This window comes from Stegastes partitus, unplaced genomic scaffold (genome assembly GCF_000690725.1).
Source record: "Stegastes partitus isolate 25-593 unplaced genomic scaffold, Stegastes_partitus-1.0.2 Scaffold389, whole genome shotgun sequence".
Lineage (NCBI taxonomy): Eukaryota > Metazoa > Chordata > Actinopteri > Pomacentridae > Stegastes > Stegastes partitus.
In genome coordinates, this window is record NW_007578120.1 from 232,919 (window position 1) to 248,921 (window position 16,003).

The 16,003-nt window shown below is 41.0% G+C and overlaps 1 protein-coding gene across 2 annotated transcripts in view; it reads right to left on the minus strand.

The window, feature by feature from the left end:
* The window catches only part of fam189a2 (family with sequence similarity 189 member A2), a 40,521-nt gene that overhangs the window by 4,885 nt on the left and 19,633 nt on the right, over nucleotides 1–16,003 (minus strand). For both annotated transcript variants that reach the window (XM_008285166.1, XM_008285165.1), the window contains exons 4-9: nucleotides 14,421–14,540; nucleotides 8,397–8,504; nucleotides 6,385–6,518; nucleotides 6,041–6,176; nucleotides 4,817–4,871; nucleotides 1,756–1,941 (exon numbers count right to left, since the gene is read on the minus strand). In XM_008285166.1, coding sequence (XP_008283388.1) covers nucleotides 1,756–1,941; nucleotides 4,817–4,871; nucleotides 6,041–6,176; nucleotides 6,385–6,518; nucleotides 8,397–8,504; nucleotides 14,421–14,540 — 739 coding nt within the window. The remainder of the gene's footprint in view (nucleotides 1–1,755; nucleotides 1,942–4,816; nucleotides 4,872–6,040; nucleotides 6,177–6,384; nucleotides 6,519–8,396; nucleotides 8,505–14,420; nucleotides 14,541–16,003) is intronic.

Here is a 16,003-nt window from a genome sequence, read left to right on the forward strand (position 1 = left end):
TTTAAGTCAGCAATGTGAAGTCCTGTTTATTTTCTGCATTCACTTATATGTGTGTAAATTACATTAAGACCCAATGGTCTCACTGGACTGGACTGCAATTACCTCGAAGCTCCTGCTCGGCTGAAATCAGAGATATGTTGCATCTCACAGCCAACCCAGTAAACACCATGCCCAGTATAACTCTGCTCTGCTCCTCTGCCTGTCACTCAGTGGAGGACAGAGAGGAGCCTGTGGCCGCCCTTGGGAGAGAAAAACCTCACACTCTTGGACCAATACTAACGACACTTTTCAACTTACAGTCGCTAGTTTTGTCTGTAGGCGCAAAGTCCTTACCAGGGTCTGAAAAGTCGCTAAATCTAACGACAAAGTCAATTGGAAGCACTGGGTTGCAGAACTGCTCTAAGCGGAAATGCAAATGTGATTGCCTGGTAGCGTCAGCTGGGGCGCTGCGCCGGCTGGAAGCAGAGAAGCGCTGTGCCTTAATGCTGCCCAGAAGATAAAGTGACAACAGACATGCATGCGCATAATTTTTAACCCGTTTGCATTGACAGGGGGAGAATAAAGAATTTTCCAGGATAACTTAACCGTTTCCTGGACATTTGACCTTTTTCTCATTTTCCATGACTGGAAAATTGCTCAATAATTTTCCAGGTTTTCCAGGATGTGTGGGAACCCTGCCCTACTTCTATCCTCTTTCTGCTCTGTGAACACAGCCTGCAGTTTTGCCCATTTTAACCAAACAGTACCAGAAATTTCTCCACATTACTGATGGCCACAGCTAAGCCAGTTTTATTTGGACCTGAAGAGGTTCGTCATGTTCAACATGATGGCGGCGTGCATGGATGCAGCGGCCCCTTCAGGAGACAGCGAGAGTGAACGTTTAGTGTCATGTCTATCCCAGACATGCATTCCGCGAAACGTACTCATTAAATGATCCTGAAGAAACGCTGTCTTATCTTGCCTGTACTACTGTGTATGTACAGCAACATGACAATAGATTTCATTTGATTTGATTTTGATTCATGGTTTATTAAGAGCGCAGAATGTTTTGGTTTTGACCGAATCTGGTGCAAACTGTTCATTTTTAGCGATTTTTCCAATAAAATTTTGAATCAAGTTATTTTAAAGAAATATCACAAATCGACATTTTTAACTGATTTAAAAAAAAAAAAAAAAAAAGTGTAATTTTGGTATTATTTTTTAAAAGATAACATGCTTTTTAAACCTGACAGCAGGTCCTTCAAACTTTGAGAGGTAACAGGATAGGTATGTATATGAATATGCAGCTGCTGATTTGAGTCGTGCAGCACCAGAGTGCAGCTACAGAATAACCACACACACCTCTAAACACAACAGATTGGTTTTAATTTTAATTGCTGCCTGTTTTTATGGGATGACTGCAACAATCCTGTGTGTTTTTTGTATTTGTGCAGAATTATGAATGTGAAATAGCATAGGATTGATGGAATTGTTATATAAAAGCTGCTTCTGGTTGCAGATTTGTGGTCCTGTGTGCTCATGTAATGCTGCCCTGCTTTGTCCACCTTACGTGACATGCTGGAGAAACTTGTTCCATTTAGTGAGTTATTGTTGGCCACTTGTTAACAACAGTGCTACCCACTGGAACACTAAAGATCTATTGACTTAATGGCTAAATGATGTGCTGATTGTGTTTGCAGCCTGGACTGTTGTGCTACAGTTGTCATCTCACACTAAAGTAGCCATTCCCATAGTTCCTCATCCACAAAAGCCAACCTTTAGCAGTGAAGTCATTCAACACCGGGTCACTGTTGGAACGACAGATCCTTTTTTTCCTGCAGGATGTCAGTGCTGGCGTATTCTGTGGAGGAGGAGGAGGAGGAGGAGGAGGAGGAGGATGGAGATGGGTCTTGGCCTTTGGAACAACATTCGGTGTTGGTGATTCCATTTGGGGACTCATATCTAAGACAAGATACAAACAGATGGATACGGTACTATTAAAACAAAAGGCAGTCTCTGACATTAATGTTGAACCTGGTAAACACACTGACAGAAGATGTGCAGATGATCCAATTAAAATAATTTTGTCCACAGAGATGCAGCACGTTCCCTAAGCTTCTTAAGAATGCGCCCAAACAAATGCCTCAACAAATATATCTAGAACTATGCAAAACTATTGTACATTCAGTTGTGAACACAAGTTTACATACACTTATAAAGACCATCTATACCATGGCCAACCAAGAATCACCAAAATGCAGCTCTGCAATGAATTAGAAGCTGCTGGAACACAGGTGTCACAAACAAGTGTGTTTTACAGAGCCATGGGCTGAGAGGTTGCCATGCAAGGAAGTCTTTCCTCTAGAGGCACCTCAGGGCTCGACTGAACTTTTGTTGCTGATCACATGCAAAGAAAGGCCAAATGGAGGAAAGTTCTGTTGTCAGATGAAACAAAAATTGAGCTATTTGGTCACAATGGCCAGAAATAGGTTTGCAGGCGGTGATGCCTTAAACCTCAAGAACACCAAACTCACTATTTGACACCGTAGTGGTAGGATTGTGCTCAGAGGCTGTTTTGGTACCAGTTGAACTGGTGCTTTATATAAAGTAAATACAACAATTAAGAAGGAGGATTACTTCCACATTGTTCAGGTCCTGATTTAATCCCTGTCAAGAACCCGTGGACTGTGATGAAGAAACTGTGTCAGAATGCCAACACACTGAGTTTATTGTACTAATTCTGTAAAGAGCAGTGGTCAAAGATACAACCAGAGGCTTGTCAGAAGCGTTTGTGCTGCTATCAAAAGCGCCTCGTTAAGATGAAAATGGACAAGGGATGTTTAACCAAATAATAGCATTGCTGTATGTTTTTGACCCAGCACATTTTGTCATATTTCCAGAAGAGGTATAATAATTCTATCACAGATCTGAAATATCTTTCAGTTATTCCATCATAGAAATTCAGAGTTACATGAGTCATTGGAAACTTAAAACTGCCTTGATGTACGTGGTCTTTTTTGTCTCTAAACCTTTGTTCACAACTGTAACACACATAGAGAAGACTCCTTCACATAGGTTAAAGACAAATATGACAAATCTGAACAAATACAATGGGAATTACGAACACGGCACGGTGAAGGTATCAGTATTCTGAACATGATGAGAATACCAAGAAAAGTAAAGTCAGAATCAAGCAGAATCACTTTCAGAGGGCAAGAAATGACAACTTAGAAAAGCTGCACAGTGTTCACACTATCATGTGTACAACTGATTAATGAAACATTTAGGACTCCTTTTATTAATGTACATTCTTCATTTTTCACATTAAAGGTTCATCCAGGTTCGTCGCACATGGGGATTTTTTTTAAATGAAAGTGCTTTATAAATAAAATGTATTATTATTATTATTATTATTATTGTTGTTGTCGTTGTTGTTGTTGTTATTACATACTTCATAATGATCTTAAAACTATACTGTGCTGGAATTGTAAGTTTTAACCTGGCCAGTCTTCACCAGCTCATTGCCAACAAAAGTGCATGCCCCATGTCCTCGATCGCATATGTCAGAACACACACAGTGTACCAGACTACCTGTACAACCTGAACACCAGCTCATTTCATTCATTTCATTCATTCATTCATTCATTCATTCATTCATTCATTTCATTCATTCATTCATTCATTCATTCATTCATTCATTCATTCATTTCATTTCATTACAGCGAATAAGTAAGTGGCTGACAGCTTTTAGCTAATTGCACAAACTTGTCAGCTGAAGCAAAAATATTCAGCCTAAAAGTATTTACAGTATATGTAAGCTTGCAGCACTGATTTTAGAGCTACACACATGCATGTTCAAATTTACAAAACTGACACTACCTATATTAACAAAAGAGAGAATGTTGTGGCTGAATTTAAATGTCAATTATGTGCTAAAGAAAAAAAACAAAAAACGCATTTTAAAACTTTGATCCTGGCCTCCAAAAACCAGATAAAACCTGCTCCAAGCTGCAAAACCCTCCACTTTGAACGATTTCATTTTTAAACGTATAAAAATATAAATATAAAATTATTAAAGATATCAGTACCAAGAATTATATCATGCATCTAAATGTCATCACAAGCAAAACAGCTTTTTGTTCTACCTGATGAACCACTCAAAGAACAGGACAAAGATTTCCACGGTGCTAATCTTTCTGTTCACAGATCAGCTACTTGGAATAAACATTGTCATTAGAGATAGGTATCACACCTCAGTATTATACAAGCCCCCGGGTGACATTTCTAAATGCCAGAGGATAGATAAGTTCTGACATTAACGGTCCTGCTCTTGTTATGAATGTTGTGTTGTACATTCTTTCTCATCACTACAAGATATGTGTCTATTGTGCATTTTTCAAACACACTGAAGAGTATTTTATTTTGTGAGTAAAACCTGCAATGCTGTCAACAGTGCTCTGATCATTCCCATCAACGCATTAGTGTCTATAAAGGGATTTGCTAATTATTGTATTTATTTATGTAGAATATAATATCTAAAATAAATTCCAATTATCACATTATGGTACATGGTAGTGATGGGCTTAAAACATGTCCTTGGAAGGGGCTGCTTTAGAATCTTAGTTTATATAATACGTATGAGATAATAAAGCATTCTTAACTTAAACTGAAAAAAAGAAACAATTTAAAAAGCACTGATAAGAGTACTGTTAAAGTACTGGGTTGACAAGCGTGTCAGTAAGAGTAGTATTACCAGAAACATCTTAATGATACACATCCCTGATTGTCATCCCACTAGATCCATGCCTTTCATACCTGGTGTGTGGACATACTGTACCTTGAACAGAGGCTCCAGGTGGCGCAGCGGCTTGATTCGTAGTCAGCTCTGCCTCCTGAAATCAACAGGGGTATAGTTACATAAACTACGAGAAAAATTAAAAAAGTAACAGGCGCATAGTAAAAACATTACATTTTCCCTTTAGAGAAACTATTCATGAACATGAATAAATGTCAGTTCACTTCAAATTCACTTCAATGTTTGATCTAATAGGGCAGTTCAATGTAAACAACTTAGACAATTTAGAATCTCCAATTAACCTAAATATGTGTTGACTGTGTGAGGAAGCAAGTGAAAAGCTGGAAAAAAAACAAAAACATGCAGGCATGGGGAGAACATGCAAACTCCCAGGCAAAGATTTGAAAGCAGGATCACCTGGCCTTAAGCCAACAGTGCTAGCCACTGCAACACTGTGCCACCCTGGTGTAGACATGCAACATTTAGAAAGTTCAATGAGTCATATGGATTTAGAAAGGTTAGTAACAATGTTTCAGCAGAGGAAATGCTTCGGTTGCAGTATTTTTATGGGCATTACACAGTAATAAATCCATACTAATGTTTTGTAATTCAAGTGGTCTGAGAGGAAACTAGACTTCTGCTCCTTCTCCTGGCTCCATTGGCCAGCTTGAGAAAAGCTACCCTGTGATGAGAATCTTCAGGCAGCCAGAGGTCTTTTTCACCCAGATCAGGTGAGAGAGTGTAAATGGCAACACAGTCTGCAATTGAGAGGACGTGGCGGCGCAACAGGTTAGAAAGAGAACTTGGGTGATTTGAATCCTGGGTGAAATAAATGTTGACTTTTAGGTTGACTGTCTTTGTGTGGTTGCAGTGTGTGCTCATCTGGTAGAAGGAGCCGAGAACTGAGAGAGGAAAGGAACAAGCTTCAGGACTGGGGCTGTATATTTTCAAATGCTGCCAATATCAATCTATTATTTTCTGGCTTGTTTTTCATATTTTTCACATTTTGTAGTTTCAAGCACTAAAAATACAAAACCTCTAAAACAGTGTTGCCAATACGAAGCTGAAGTATTCAACTTTAAAATATCCCACTCTGTATGTATCTGGATCACAGTTCTTTTAACAAATGAGGTTCTTCTAAGTGGCAATACAAAAAATATATGTTTTTTATACATTTATACGAACATGAATTAATGTTTTAAGAATCACCTTCAAAAATCCAGTGAGTCCCCGTTTATCGCAATGGGATGTTAATTTGGATTGTACCTGTGTGACTGCATTGGCCGAGCTTCCCACAACTGCTTCATATGGAGGTGGGGGGTCTAATGGACAGAAGACTTCCACACCTTTGATCCGAGCCCCGTAGATATGAAGGAGAGGTATCACACTGTTCCCTAGCATCCTGCAACACACAACAAAGTCAAACTAATCAGTGACCTACCGTGTTCTCCCAAGAAAATCAGACACATCAAAACTAAAAACAAGACTGAAGTAAATATGTAAGTGAAAGCAAGGTGAAAATGCAGGTGCAGGAATGGGGAATGTAGCGTTGTAAGACCGCTGAACACAACTAAAATGATATCACTGACAGTGAGTGTGTTGGTAGGTACCGGCGAGACAGGCGTGGTGTGTATGAACAGAAAGTAGAGAAGTAAGAGGGAGGAGGGGCTGGGGCCACAAACTCATCTGGGTCAGGGGCCTGAGGAGGCTCTTCCATGTTCTCCACTGTGGCCCTGGGGTCATCCTGTCACACAGGAGGGATATTACAAAACACGATAAAGGTTATTGCATTAGTTTTACTTATCAGCTGGTAGCAAGCCACCAACACAGTTTATTAAGTCAAACAAAAAATAATAAATACAATAAAATGACATCATTTACCAGAAACTGCAATAAAAAACAAAACAAAAACTTCCCAATGGTCCTTGAATGATTTGCTTGTGATGTTCAATTCCAGCCAAACAAAAATTATACAAATGTAACATGTTAAAATTGCATCAAAATCCCTTCGTCTCATTTAAAAACTTCCCCAAAATGAAAATTTGTCAAAAATAAACCACATGTATCAGATTCTGTGAAAAACAAAAAAATTCTACCATCCTCAGCACTGAGAAGCCATTAATGACTCAGCTGTGACATAAACATAAAACCATACCAAACCAGACAAAAACCATAGAACCACCTTTTTTTTTCTCTCCAGGACTGGTAACACACACAGGCACATGTTGGTGCTTTTTGGCAAAATAAATCATCAAAGAAATTCAATCTTCCTTTTTTCTTTTTGATGATTTGAGTCATTCTAACTGTGTCATACTGCACAGAAGACATTTCTGATTTCTCTTTCCATATTTATGGCTGTTCTGTTTCCATAGGGGTGTAGGACTTTATACTGCAGTGAAAAACGAGCCAACACGAAGGAAAAATCAGACAGAAGCAAAAAATACAATAAAATAATCTAGACTCTAGTCTATAGTCTATAGTAAAGGGTATTGTCTGAAGCCCGTGCAATCACACATCACCAGAGCTTCGTGTGCGTGTGTGTCTGTGTTTGTGTGTGCGACATAAGGTTAATTTCCATCTGAACAAAAAACACAACAGTGGTCAACAGATATCCGCTATTCAGTCTTTCTGTAGAAATATGTAATGCTCACTGGTGACATATTGTATGTAAATATCTCTGTCTGACTCACTATTTGGTTAATTGTTGATGTGAGTGCTAAGATTGTGGAATTTTTGGAGCTACTGGCATCCCAGCCAACATGTGCCTCTGGGTTTAGTTTGGGCTGTAAGTGGAAATGTTTGACAGCTTTTTCGAATTTCCTCACATTTCACAGACAAAATCCCTACTGTACACTCGGCTATTTGAATATTTATTTTAAAATCCTACATCGCGTAGCCTGTGTTGCATTTGTGGCTCAGGCGGTAGAGCAGGTTGAGGTTGGTGGTTCAATCCCCAGCCCCTACGCATGCCAAAGTGTTCTTGGGTAAGACACTGAACCCTAAGTTGCTCCCAATGGCAGGCAGGCACCTTGCATTGCAAAGCGCTTTTAGTTACCACTAAGGTAGAAAAGCTTGGAAAATGCCCCAAGAACAAAAGTGAAACTGAAGACAGCAGCTGTAGAGGTTTGGCAGAAGATCAGAACTCTGCTCCTTGTAAATGAAATAATGAGAGAATAACAGACACCTGGCCATGGAGCAGCTAAGCAGCCAATTGTCCAGTTGCTTGTGGTCCCTTCAAAAGGTGGAGGGCACATATAAAATGTGTTGTAATTTCTACGCCATTCACCTGATTTGGATGTCAATACCCTCAAATTAAATCTGAAAGTCTGCACTTCAAGCACATCTTGATTGTTTCATTTCAAACCCCTTGTAGTGCTATACAGAGCTGAAATGCTGAAAATTGTGTCAGTGTCCAAATATTTCTGGACCTGACTGTAGGTAAAGTATCAGCCTTGCTGCAGTAGAGCAAACTATTCTTTTCTTGTTTAGTTTATATAAACCTTCAAAATGTTCAGTGCTGCTGGGTTACACATGATAAATGCATACACATTAAAATCACATGTCATTATAGGAGGAATACATGACTATATCAGATAAAAACAGAACTATGGTGTGATCATACCATGGAAGGTGTTCTTGCAGTGAAGATTTGCAGGTATCTCAGGGCAGCTGCCATGAGGCAAACAGCTGTGGTGAGAGCGCTCAGAGCACACAGTGCAAACAACACTTTCTGGGAAAGAAAAAGACACAGTAATATTGCTACAACAGGTATATTGTCCATATTCTTACCAGATGAAGAGCTCAGGATTAATGGGGTGCAAAGAATGGGGACAACTGACAGGTTACATGTACTTTGCTTAAACAAAAGTACAAAAACAAACTACAGTATATCATATTATTATGGGATCAAATTTGCTAAAATGTTGATAAATAACAGCTTCTGGCAGATACAGAGCACACAGACACATGCACATCTCAGTTCTTGGAAAACCCAGCGAGCTCAGGATTTTTGTTTCATGCTTTGTGCAGTTGTCACAGTGCACAGTATATATTCTCCATGTATTGATGTCCAAGACATAGAAATTAATCGTGACATTTTTGTTTTCTTTCTTTCCTGTTATACTTTTGTTGTCATTAGCAACTACCTCAGAATTCATAATCATAGATTTATACAGCAATGTTGCACTGTGAATTACATCTCTGCCACCAATAGTCTGCAAAGTTCTTCTGACCTGCTCATGTAATAGAAAATGCGAGACTTCTGTGATAATGTTGGATTTGTTAATAAAAGAAATCCCTATACATGGGACGCCAGGTGAGCTATAGCGGTGCCCACAAAAACATTTTTTGTTAAAGATATAAATCACTAGTCAGTCAGATGCTGAAGAGCATATTTAAAATGAATCTTTTCAAACATATATGTGACAACAGGGTGACATTTGGTGGGTCATCTCTCCCTGGTGCATTTACTTTTCATTGAGCAACAACTGTGCAAACACTTTAGCAAGTGTAATGTAAAAACAAAAAAAGTGAAGCATATCAGAAATAAACTTCATATTTTAAACTAAGTGCAAAATGATCTTTTATTTATAAGGTTTAATTTTAACTTTCTTCAAACCATAAAAACAATTACATGATCATTTCAAATGCATGAAGAACAAACAGAACATGTACTTAAAGTATACAATATGCAATATCAATTGAAGGCCAAATGATTTAACCTGAAAATAATGCATGATGGCTTTTTAATGTATTTTTTCTAAGTAGAACAGTAATTTCCTCTTATGAAAAACAAAGCACAAATACTCCCAAAAAACTATATTGAAGATACAAGCCCCAGAGTTAACTGTATTGAGAAACTCAATACAACAAAAGTTAACAAACCTGTTACTGAAACCTGTGATCGTTGAAACCAAATTGAGTGAAAATGGTCTATGATGCCAGAACTTTCTCCGTTTTGGATCTATGGGTTGTGTTTATCTGTATGTCTGCATTGTGGCTGACAAGGTGACTCCCAGTCTGTAGAAGATTGACAGAAGATAATATTCCAGGATGATAATTATCCAAAGCACACTGCCAAAATCACTTTGCTTCACACAGCATTAAAATACACAAAAAGTTGGATAAAACAACAAAAAGAAGTACAAACATCAGTAATAAACACTGCAACCCTAAAAAGACCAAAAATCAAGCATCTGAGTAGGAATAAAAGCTATATAAATGCTTGTCTGTAGTGGTGGGATTTTAACTGTTTTTTCAACTGAGAAACTGACTGAGCTGTTTGGACAGCCAGGCTGAGCATGTTCCAAAGTGTTAGGGCTAAAAAATTAAAAGCACGTCCCCCTTAGTTTTGAGCCTGGATTGTGGGATGTTTACCAGTAGCTGGATTTCAGATCTCAGGGGTCGTGGTGCAGAATATGACGTTAGAAGTTCTGATATATAGACCGGGGCCAGTCCGTGAAGAGATTTAAAGGTGAGAAAGATAAAGAGTTACAGTGGTCCAGGCGAGGGAAACTTAGAGTGTGTATAAACTTCTCAATCATGTATGTGACATGATTGGATCAGAGTCTTGATGTGCTGGTTAAAGTTGAGGCTGTGGTTAAAGACGACTCCCAAGTTTCTTGCTGCATGATGTTTTATATTGGTTGAAAGTGGTCTGAGGCAGGGGTTGACCATGTCAGAAATGTGATTGGGACTAGCTGTGAAGACATCAGTTTTATCTGTGTTCAGTTGTAGCACGTTGGCTGCCATGCAGTTCATAATTGCAGGGACGCAGTATTGCAGAGAGTATAGATTGTTCATATTGTTCAAAGTTCGACCAATATGTTAAATGTAAAACGGGAGGGAGTAGCACACTGAACTGTTTACTCTAACATCACCAAGGGATACAGAGCCTCTCCCCTGTCACATCTGGGCATGTCAGATCACTTGTCACTGCTCCAACCTTGGCTTATAGCCCTATATAGGCTGTGGTGATGGTGGCGCGCATAGATGCAGCAACCCCTCCAGGAGACAGCGAGAGTGAATGTTTTGAGTGTTTTGTCTATCCTAGATGTTCATTCCGCAAAACTTACAGCCGGGAGACTTTGACAGTGAACGGTGCTAAAATTGCGGCATTCGGTTATGATTTGGACATACTACACCAACACAGAATCCTTTCGGAGACTACATCGGCAGATACTCAAGAGAGAAGGAAGTGCAAACGGTGTGAACGTAAACAAAGGAGGAGGAAGAGAGCCGGGATCCATGCTAGGCTAAAGGCTAACCCCTCCAGACCAGCGGGATCCATGCTAGGCTAAAGGCTAACCCCTCCAGACCAGCGGGATCCATGCTAGGCTAAAGGCTAACCCCTCCAGACCAGCAGTACCATTGCCTCTACGCTCCACAAGAAGCTGGACGAGCTAGGTTTGCTGGGAGAGAGTGGAAAGACTATTGTGTGTTTGCTTTAAGAGAAACATGGCTCCATGACAAGATTCCAGACACGGCAATACAGCTGGAGTGGACAACATTGTTCCAAGCGGACGGACAGACGGCTAGCTCTGGTAAAAGCCAAGGTGGGGGGCTGTGCATCTATATAAACAAAGACTGGTGTGTAAATGCCACGTTAACCTCTAAACACTGCTCTCAGTTGGCGGAGTTGGCCATTCTACCTGCCACGGGAATTCACCAACGTGACTGTAGCCGTTGTTTACATAACTCCAAGCGCTAATGCTAACGAGGCGCTAGGAGGGCTACATGTTGTCATCAGTGAACTTTTAACTAAACACCTAGAGAGCTTTATAGTGGTTGCAGGGGATTTTAAGTGTGTACTCCCAAGTTCAAGCAATTTGTGGACGTTAAAACCAGAGGAGAGAACATACTGGACTTGGTGTATTCAAACTTCCCTGATGCATACACAGCAACCCGCTGCCCCCACCTCGGCCGCTCTGATCATCTTTCTGTTATGCTGGTGCCCGTTTTCAAACCCCTACTGAAGAGCAGTGCACAATGCGTAGGGAGAGTTGTCTGTCTGTATCTCAATCCATGTGTCAATGTGTAAAAGCAGGTGTCAATGCGGACCAGAATCTACAAAGTTGCCTCACAATCTGTCTGTCTGTAATCAGGTTTCAAATGTGTAAAAAATCTGCTCATCTGTATAAAATTCAGACATGTAATAAGAGTTGTCAATGCGTACAAAGAGTTGTCCATACGTACAAAATATTCGTTGTTGAAAAGTCTGTGTATTTGAATACAAGCAGTGACAATACAGACAAATCACCAGTTAGGAGACGAGCGGCTTCACCATTGGCTGTCATTTCACGCACGACCTTTGCTACACTTCTGCCATGAGAGGACCTGAAACTGAAGAGTATCTGAAATTCAGGGTTTCTTTGTCCTGAGCTCAGGCTCACAGGATTGTTCATTGTGGCTGTGTACCACTCTGCTGCAAAACACACCTACACAGAGAAATCCAGGAACGCCTCTGTGACACAGGAAACACCAGGTGAATGTTGCAGGGAGTCCAGGAGCTGACGGTCTACAAGACTAGGCAGGGGGTCGACGATGATGACGAAGACAGGCTCAACAACTTCTTTGCACGCTTTGAAGCATCGAACCCGACAATCCGAGAGAGGGCTGGTCCTTCCCTTCATCTGTCGGGCCAGGTTTCACCATAAACGCAGCAGACACACGGAGGACCCTAACTAGGGTCAACCCACGAAAAGCGACAGGACCAGACAACATCTCGGAACGTGTTCTCAGAAATCTGCACTGACCAGCTGGCAGATGTGCTGACTGACATTTTCAACATCTCCCTCAGTCAGGCCATTGTCCCCAGATGCTTCAAAACATCCACCATAGTTCCAGTGGCAAAGAAATCAGTTGTAGCCTGTCTGAATGACTATCGCCCCATCGCACTGACACGATTGTGATGAAGTGTTTTGAACAGCTTGTCAAACCACACATCACAGCCAGCCTTCCTGCATCGCTTGACCCCCTTCAGTTCGCTTACCGTTCCCGTTCCAGCCGCTTCACAGAGGATGCAAAACCCACCACCTTGGACTCAGTCATCACCCACCTGGATAATAAAGACACCTACGCTAGAATCCTGTACATTGATTTCAGCTCAGTGTTTATGACCATCATCCTCCAGAGACTAAAAGAGAAACTCCTCCTACTCTGTGCATGTGGATCAAAGACTTTCTACCAGCAGTTAGGCTAGACTTCGCCCACACTTCTCCACCAACCGGTCCCTCAGCATCAATGCATCCCAAGGCTGTGTGCTGAGTTCTCTGCTCTGCTCCCTCTACACATCTCACGGCATTGCCCACACCCTTCAAACACAATAATTACATTTGCAGATGACACATTAGTGGTGGGTTTCATTACTAACAATAATGAGACAGCCTACAAGGATGAAGTCTGCAGTCTGACAAAACAGTCCACACACAACAATCTTACGCTGACTTCAAAAAGACAAAAGAAACCATTATTAACTTCCGGAAGTACAAGGATGACCTTGCATCGCTAACTATTTAAGGGGAGGAGGTGGAGAGGGTCTCCTCCTTTAATTTCCTGGGGACCCACCTGTCAGAGGACCTTACATGGTCAGCAAACACGGCTGCACTGGTAAAAAAAAAAAAAAAAAAAGGCTGAACAGTAGCTCTACAAAACATGCTAAGTCAGCAGAGCAAGCATCATCCTTTAAGATGGAACCCATCCCTCTCATCTTCTGATTTTACTCCCACAAGAAAACAGACAAACCCTAATTTTGTCAGCTCAGACTACTGATGGGTGATGTCACTGGTGCCGATGTAGACTACTATGTTATGTTAATAACCCGTCAGGAATGAGTTCAGGAGTCGAGGGAGTTTGTTGAGGAAGCCAGGTGTAGTAGCTCCAGGAAAACAGAGTGTAATTGCATTTGCAATTTTTCTGATGATGGAGTCTCTGATGATTAGGGTCGTGGGGAGAAGAAAGGGAGTGGGAGACAGGCCGACAGCAATGCCCGACAAACTTTCTGGGTGGGCAGGATGATGTCGGACCTCGGGACTGGGAGTGACTAACCTTTTGGTTTGCCAGGGAGAGTGGCGTGCAGCAGATCCCTGGGCAGCCACAGCAGTGGGTTGTTCTTATTACAGCACTATGACATAAGAACTGTGTGTGTATAGGTATGCTCAGGTACCATTAAAATACAGGTTGGAGATTTGCTCCTTGCACAGGATATTTTTAAGCGGTGGGCAAGAGGTTTTAAGGGCGATGGAGGAGGCTGGGGGTGAAAGCTATGAAGAGATCTGGGGTACAGTGACAACAGTTTTAAAAGGTTGCTATGCCCAAAGAGCATTCTGCTGTTCTTTTGAGATACGGCAAATACTACATAATCTAAATATAAAATCAGAAATAGAAAATTTGTCCAAACTATTTAAAGGTGTTGTAATGAGAAGTAAATTGTCATCAAAAATAATATTCACCGTGTTGAAAACACACAGAATTATCTGTAAAACCTAACGGGAGATTTAGTGCATGTTTTTCTTTTGTGGAATATCCAGTGATTATAAATCTGTACTTGGTGTGTGTAAATACCGTACATGTGCACTTCTACTCAGGATGTATTCACTACTAAGCTCACACCGAATACTCGTGTATACTGTGCAACATTGAGATGTACCTTCAGCAGAATCCTCATGGTGTTGCAGGAGTGAGCAGGATAGAGCTCCAGCAGCTTGTCTTCAGGACATTTGGATGTGGGGGAGAGAGAGCAGCAGTAACACACATCTCCAGCCTCACTCTGAAGAGAGAGAGAGACAGAGAGAGAGAGAGCTTAAAATAAAACATGGGAAGAGTATATTAAGCAGCAGCACATACTAATCCACATTGTTAAAGTGGAAAACTTGGTGTGGATGTTTTTCATCATGTCCTAACTTTTAATGAGCTTACAGCTTGGGGCTTACCAAGGCTTTTGGGTTTTCACTTTCATTAATGTGCATATCTAAATATTGTAGAATGTAAACAAATTCCCTTTTAATGTAATATTTATAAAGACTGGTCCATGATGTTAGCCTACTCATTAATATTCTGTCTTTCTTTAATGGTAGCCAAACACCTTCATTCCTATATTTGATAGTGATACACAGAAAAGGCCTATTGCAAACCACTTGATTTAGCTTTTATGCATCATTAATTATATTATTAGGAATATGAATAATATGAAACCAGATGAAGAGTGTTTGTTCCATTGTACTTGTTTGGAGTCATTTATGATATAATAACTGTTAGTTTGTCGTTATTTATCTGTGGAGTAGCAGCACGTTTTCCACAGACAGTTTTACTGTCTGCTGGCTTGTTGTAATCAGTTTTCGGGTTACCGTAATAAGGACCTTCAGCTGATTGTTCCAGCAGACACTGACAGAATCTGTTCGGTAAGTAAATGTTCATTTTCTTATTGATGTTTTTAATACACTTCATATGCAGCTTTAGAGTCAGATAAAATGCATGCAGTGTACTCCAGAAGGAGGTGCAGTTTGCTTTATATAATCAGGCCAAAGTGTGTAGTGTTACTGTAATGAGCTACTTGCGATATACACTTTTGAGTGCATTTTTTGTTGCCTGTATTGGTAACTGTAGCCATTGGCTGGGTACAGATATCGTCAGGTGGTGTTCATCTTTCCTTGAGTGTTTCAGCCCTCCAACCACTACACTCTCCAGTTGGCGGGCCAGCAGTGATTGGCCAAATCACTACCTATCTGTTCCTGGCCTCCAGCTTTCCTCCTCGCTTTTGCTCCACAGCCAACAGGAGGCTCGTTTTGCCTCCTCCCCATCCTGCCAGCAGCTTGCTTTTTGCTTCTCCTGTCAAATCCAAGTTCTAACAGCACCTGCCATGCTGACTTGACAGGGATGCATCTGCAGTCCATCTCCACCACGAGGAGCCACACCTGCCAGCCCTTGTCCCTGCAGTTTTGAACCAGGGGCTGGCACTTGAGGGCCTTCCTCTCATGGGCTTCATCACAACCCTCCTCCCATGGGATCATTAGCTCAACCAGGATCATCTTCTGGTCTTTGTTTCACCACAGCATGATATCTGGTTGGAGGGTTGTGTACAACACCTCTGGGAACTTCATCCATCTCCCAACATCAACCGCCATCTCCCAGGAATTTGCGGTGTGAAGCAGGTCTGTTTTGTTGGAGGGCCCGGCACCCTCCTTAATGAAGATGATTGTTTGTTTGGTTGTGCAAACCAGTTTCTTTTTGTAC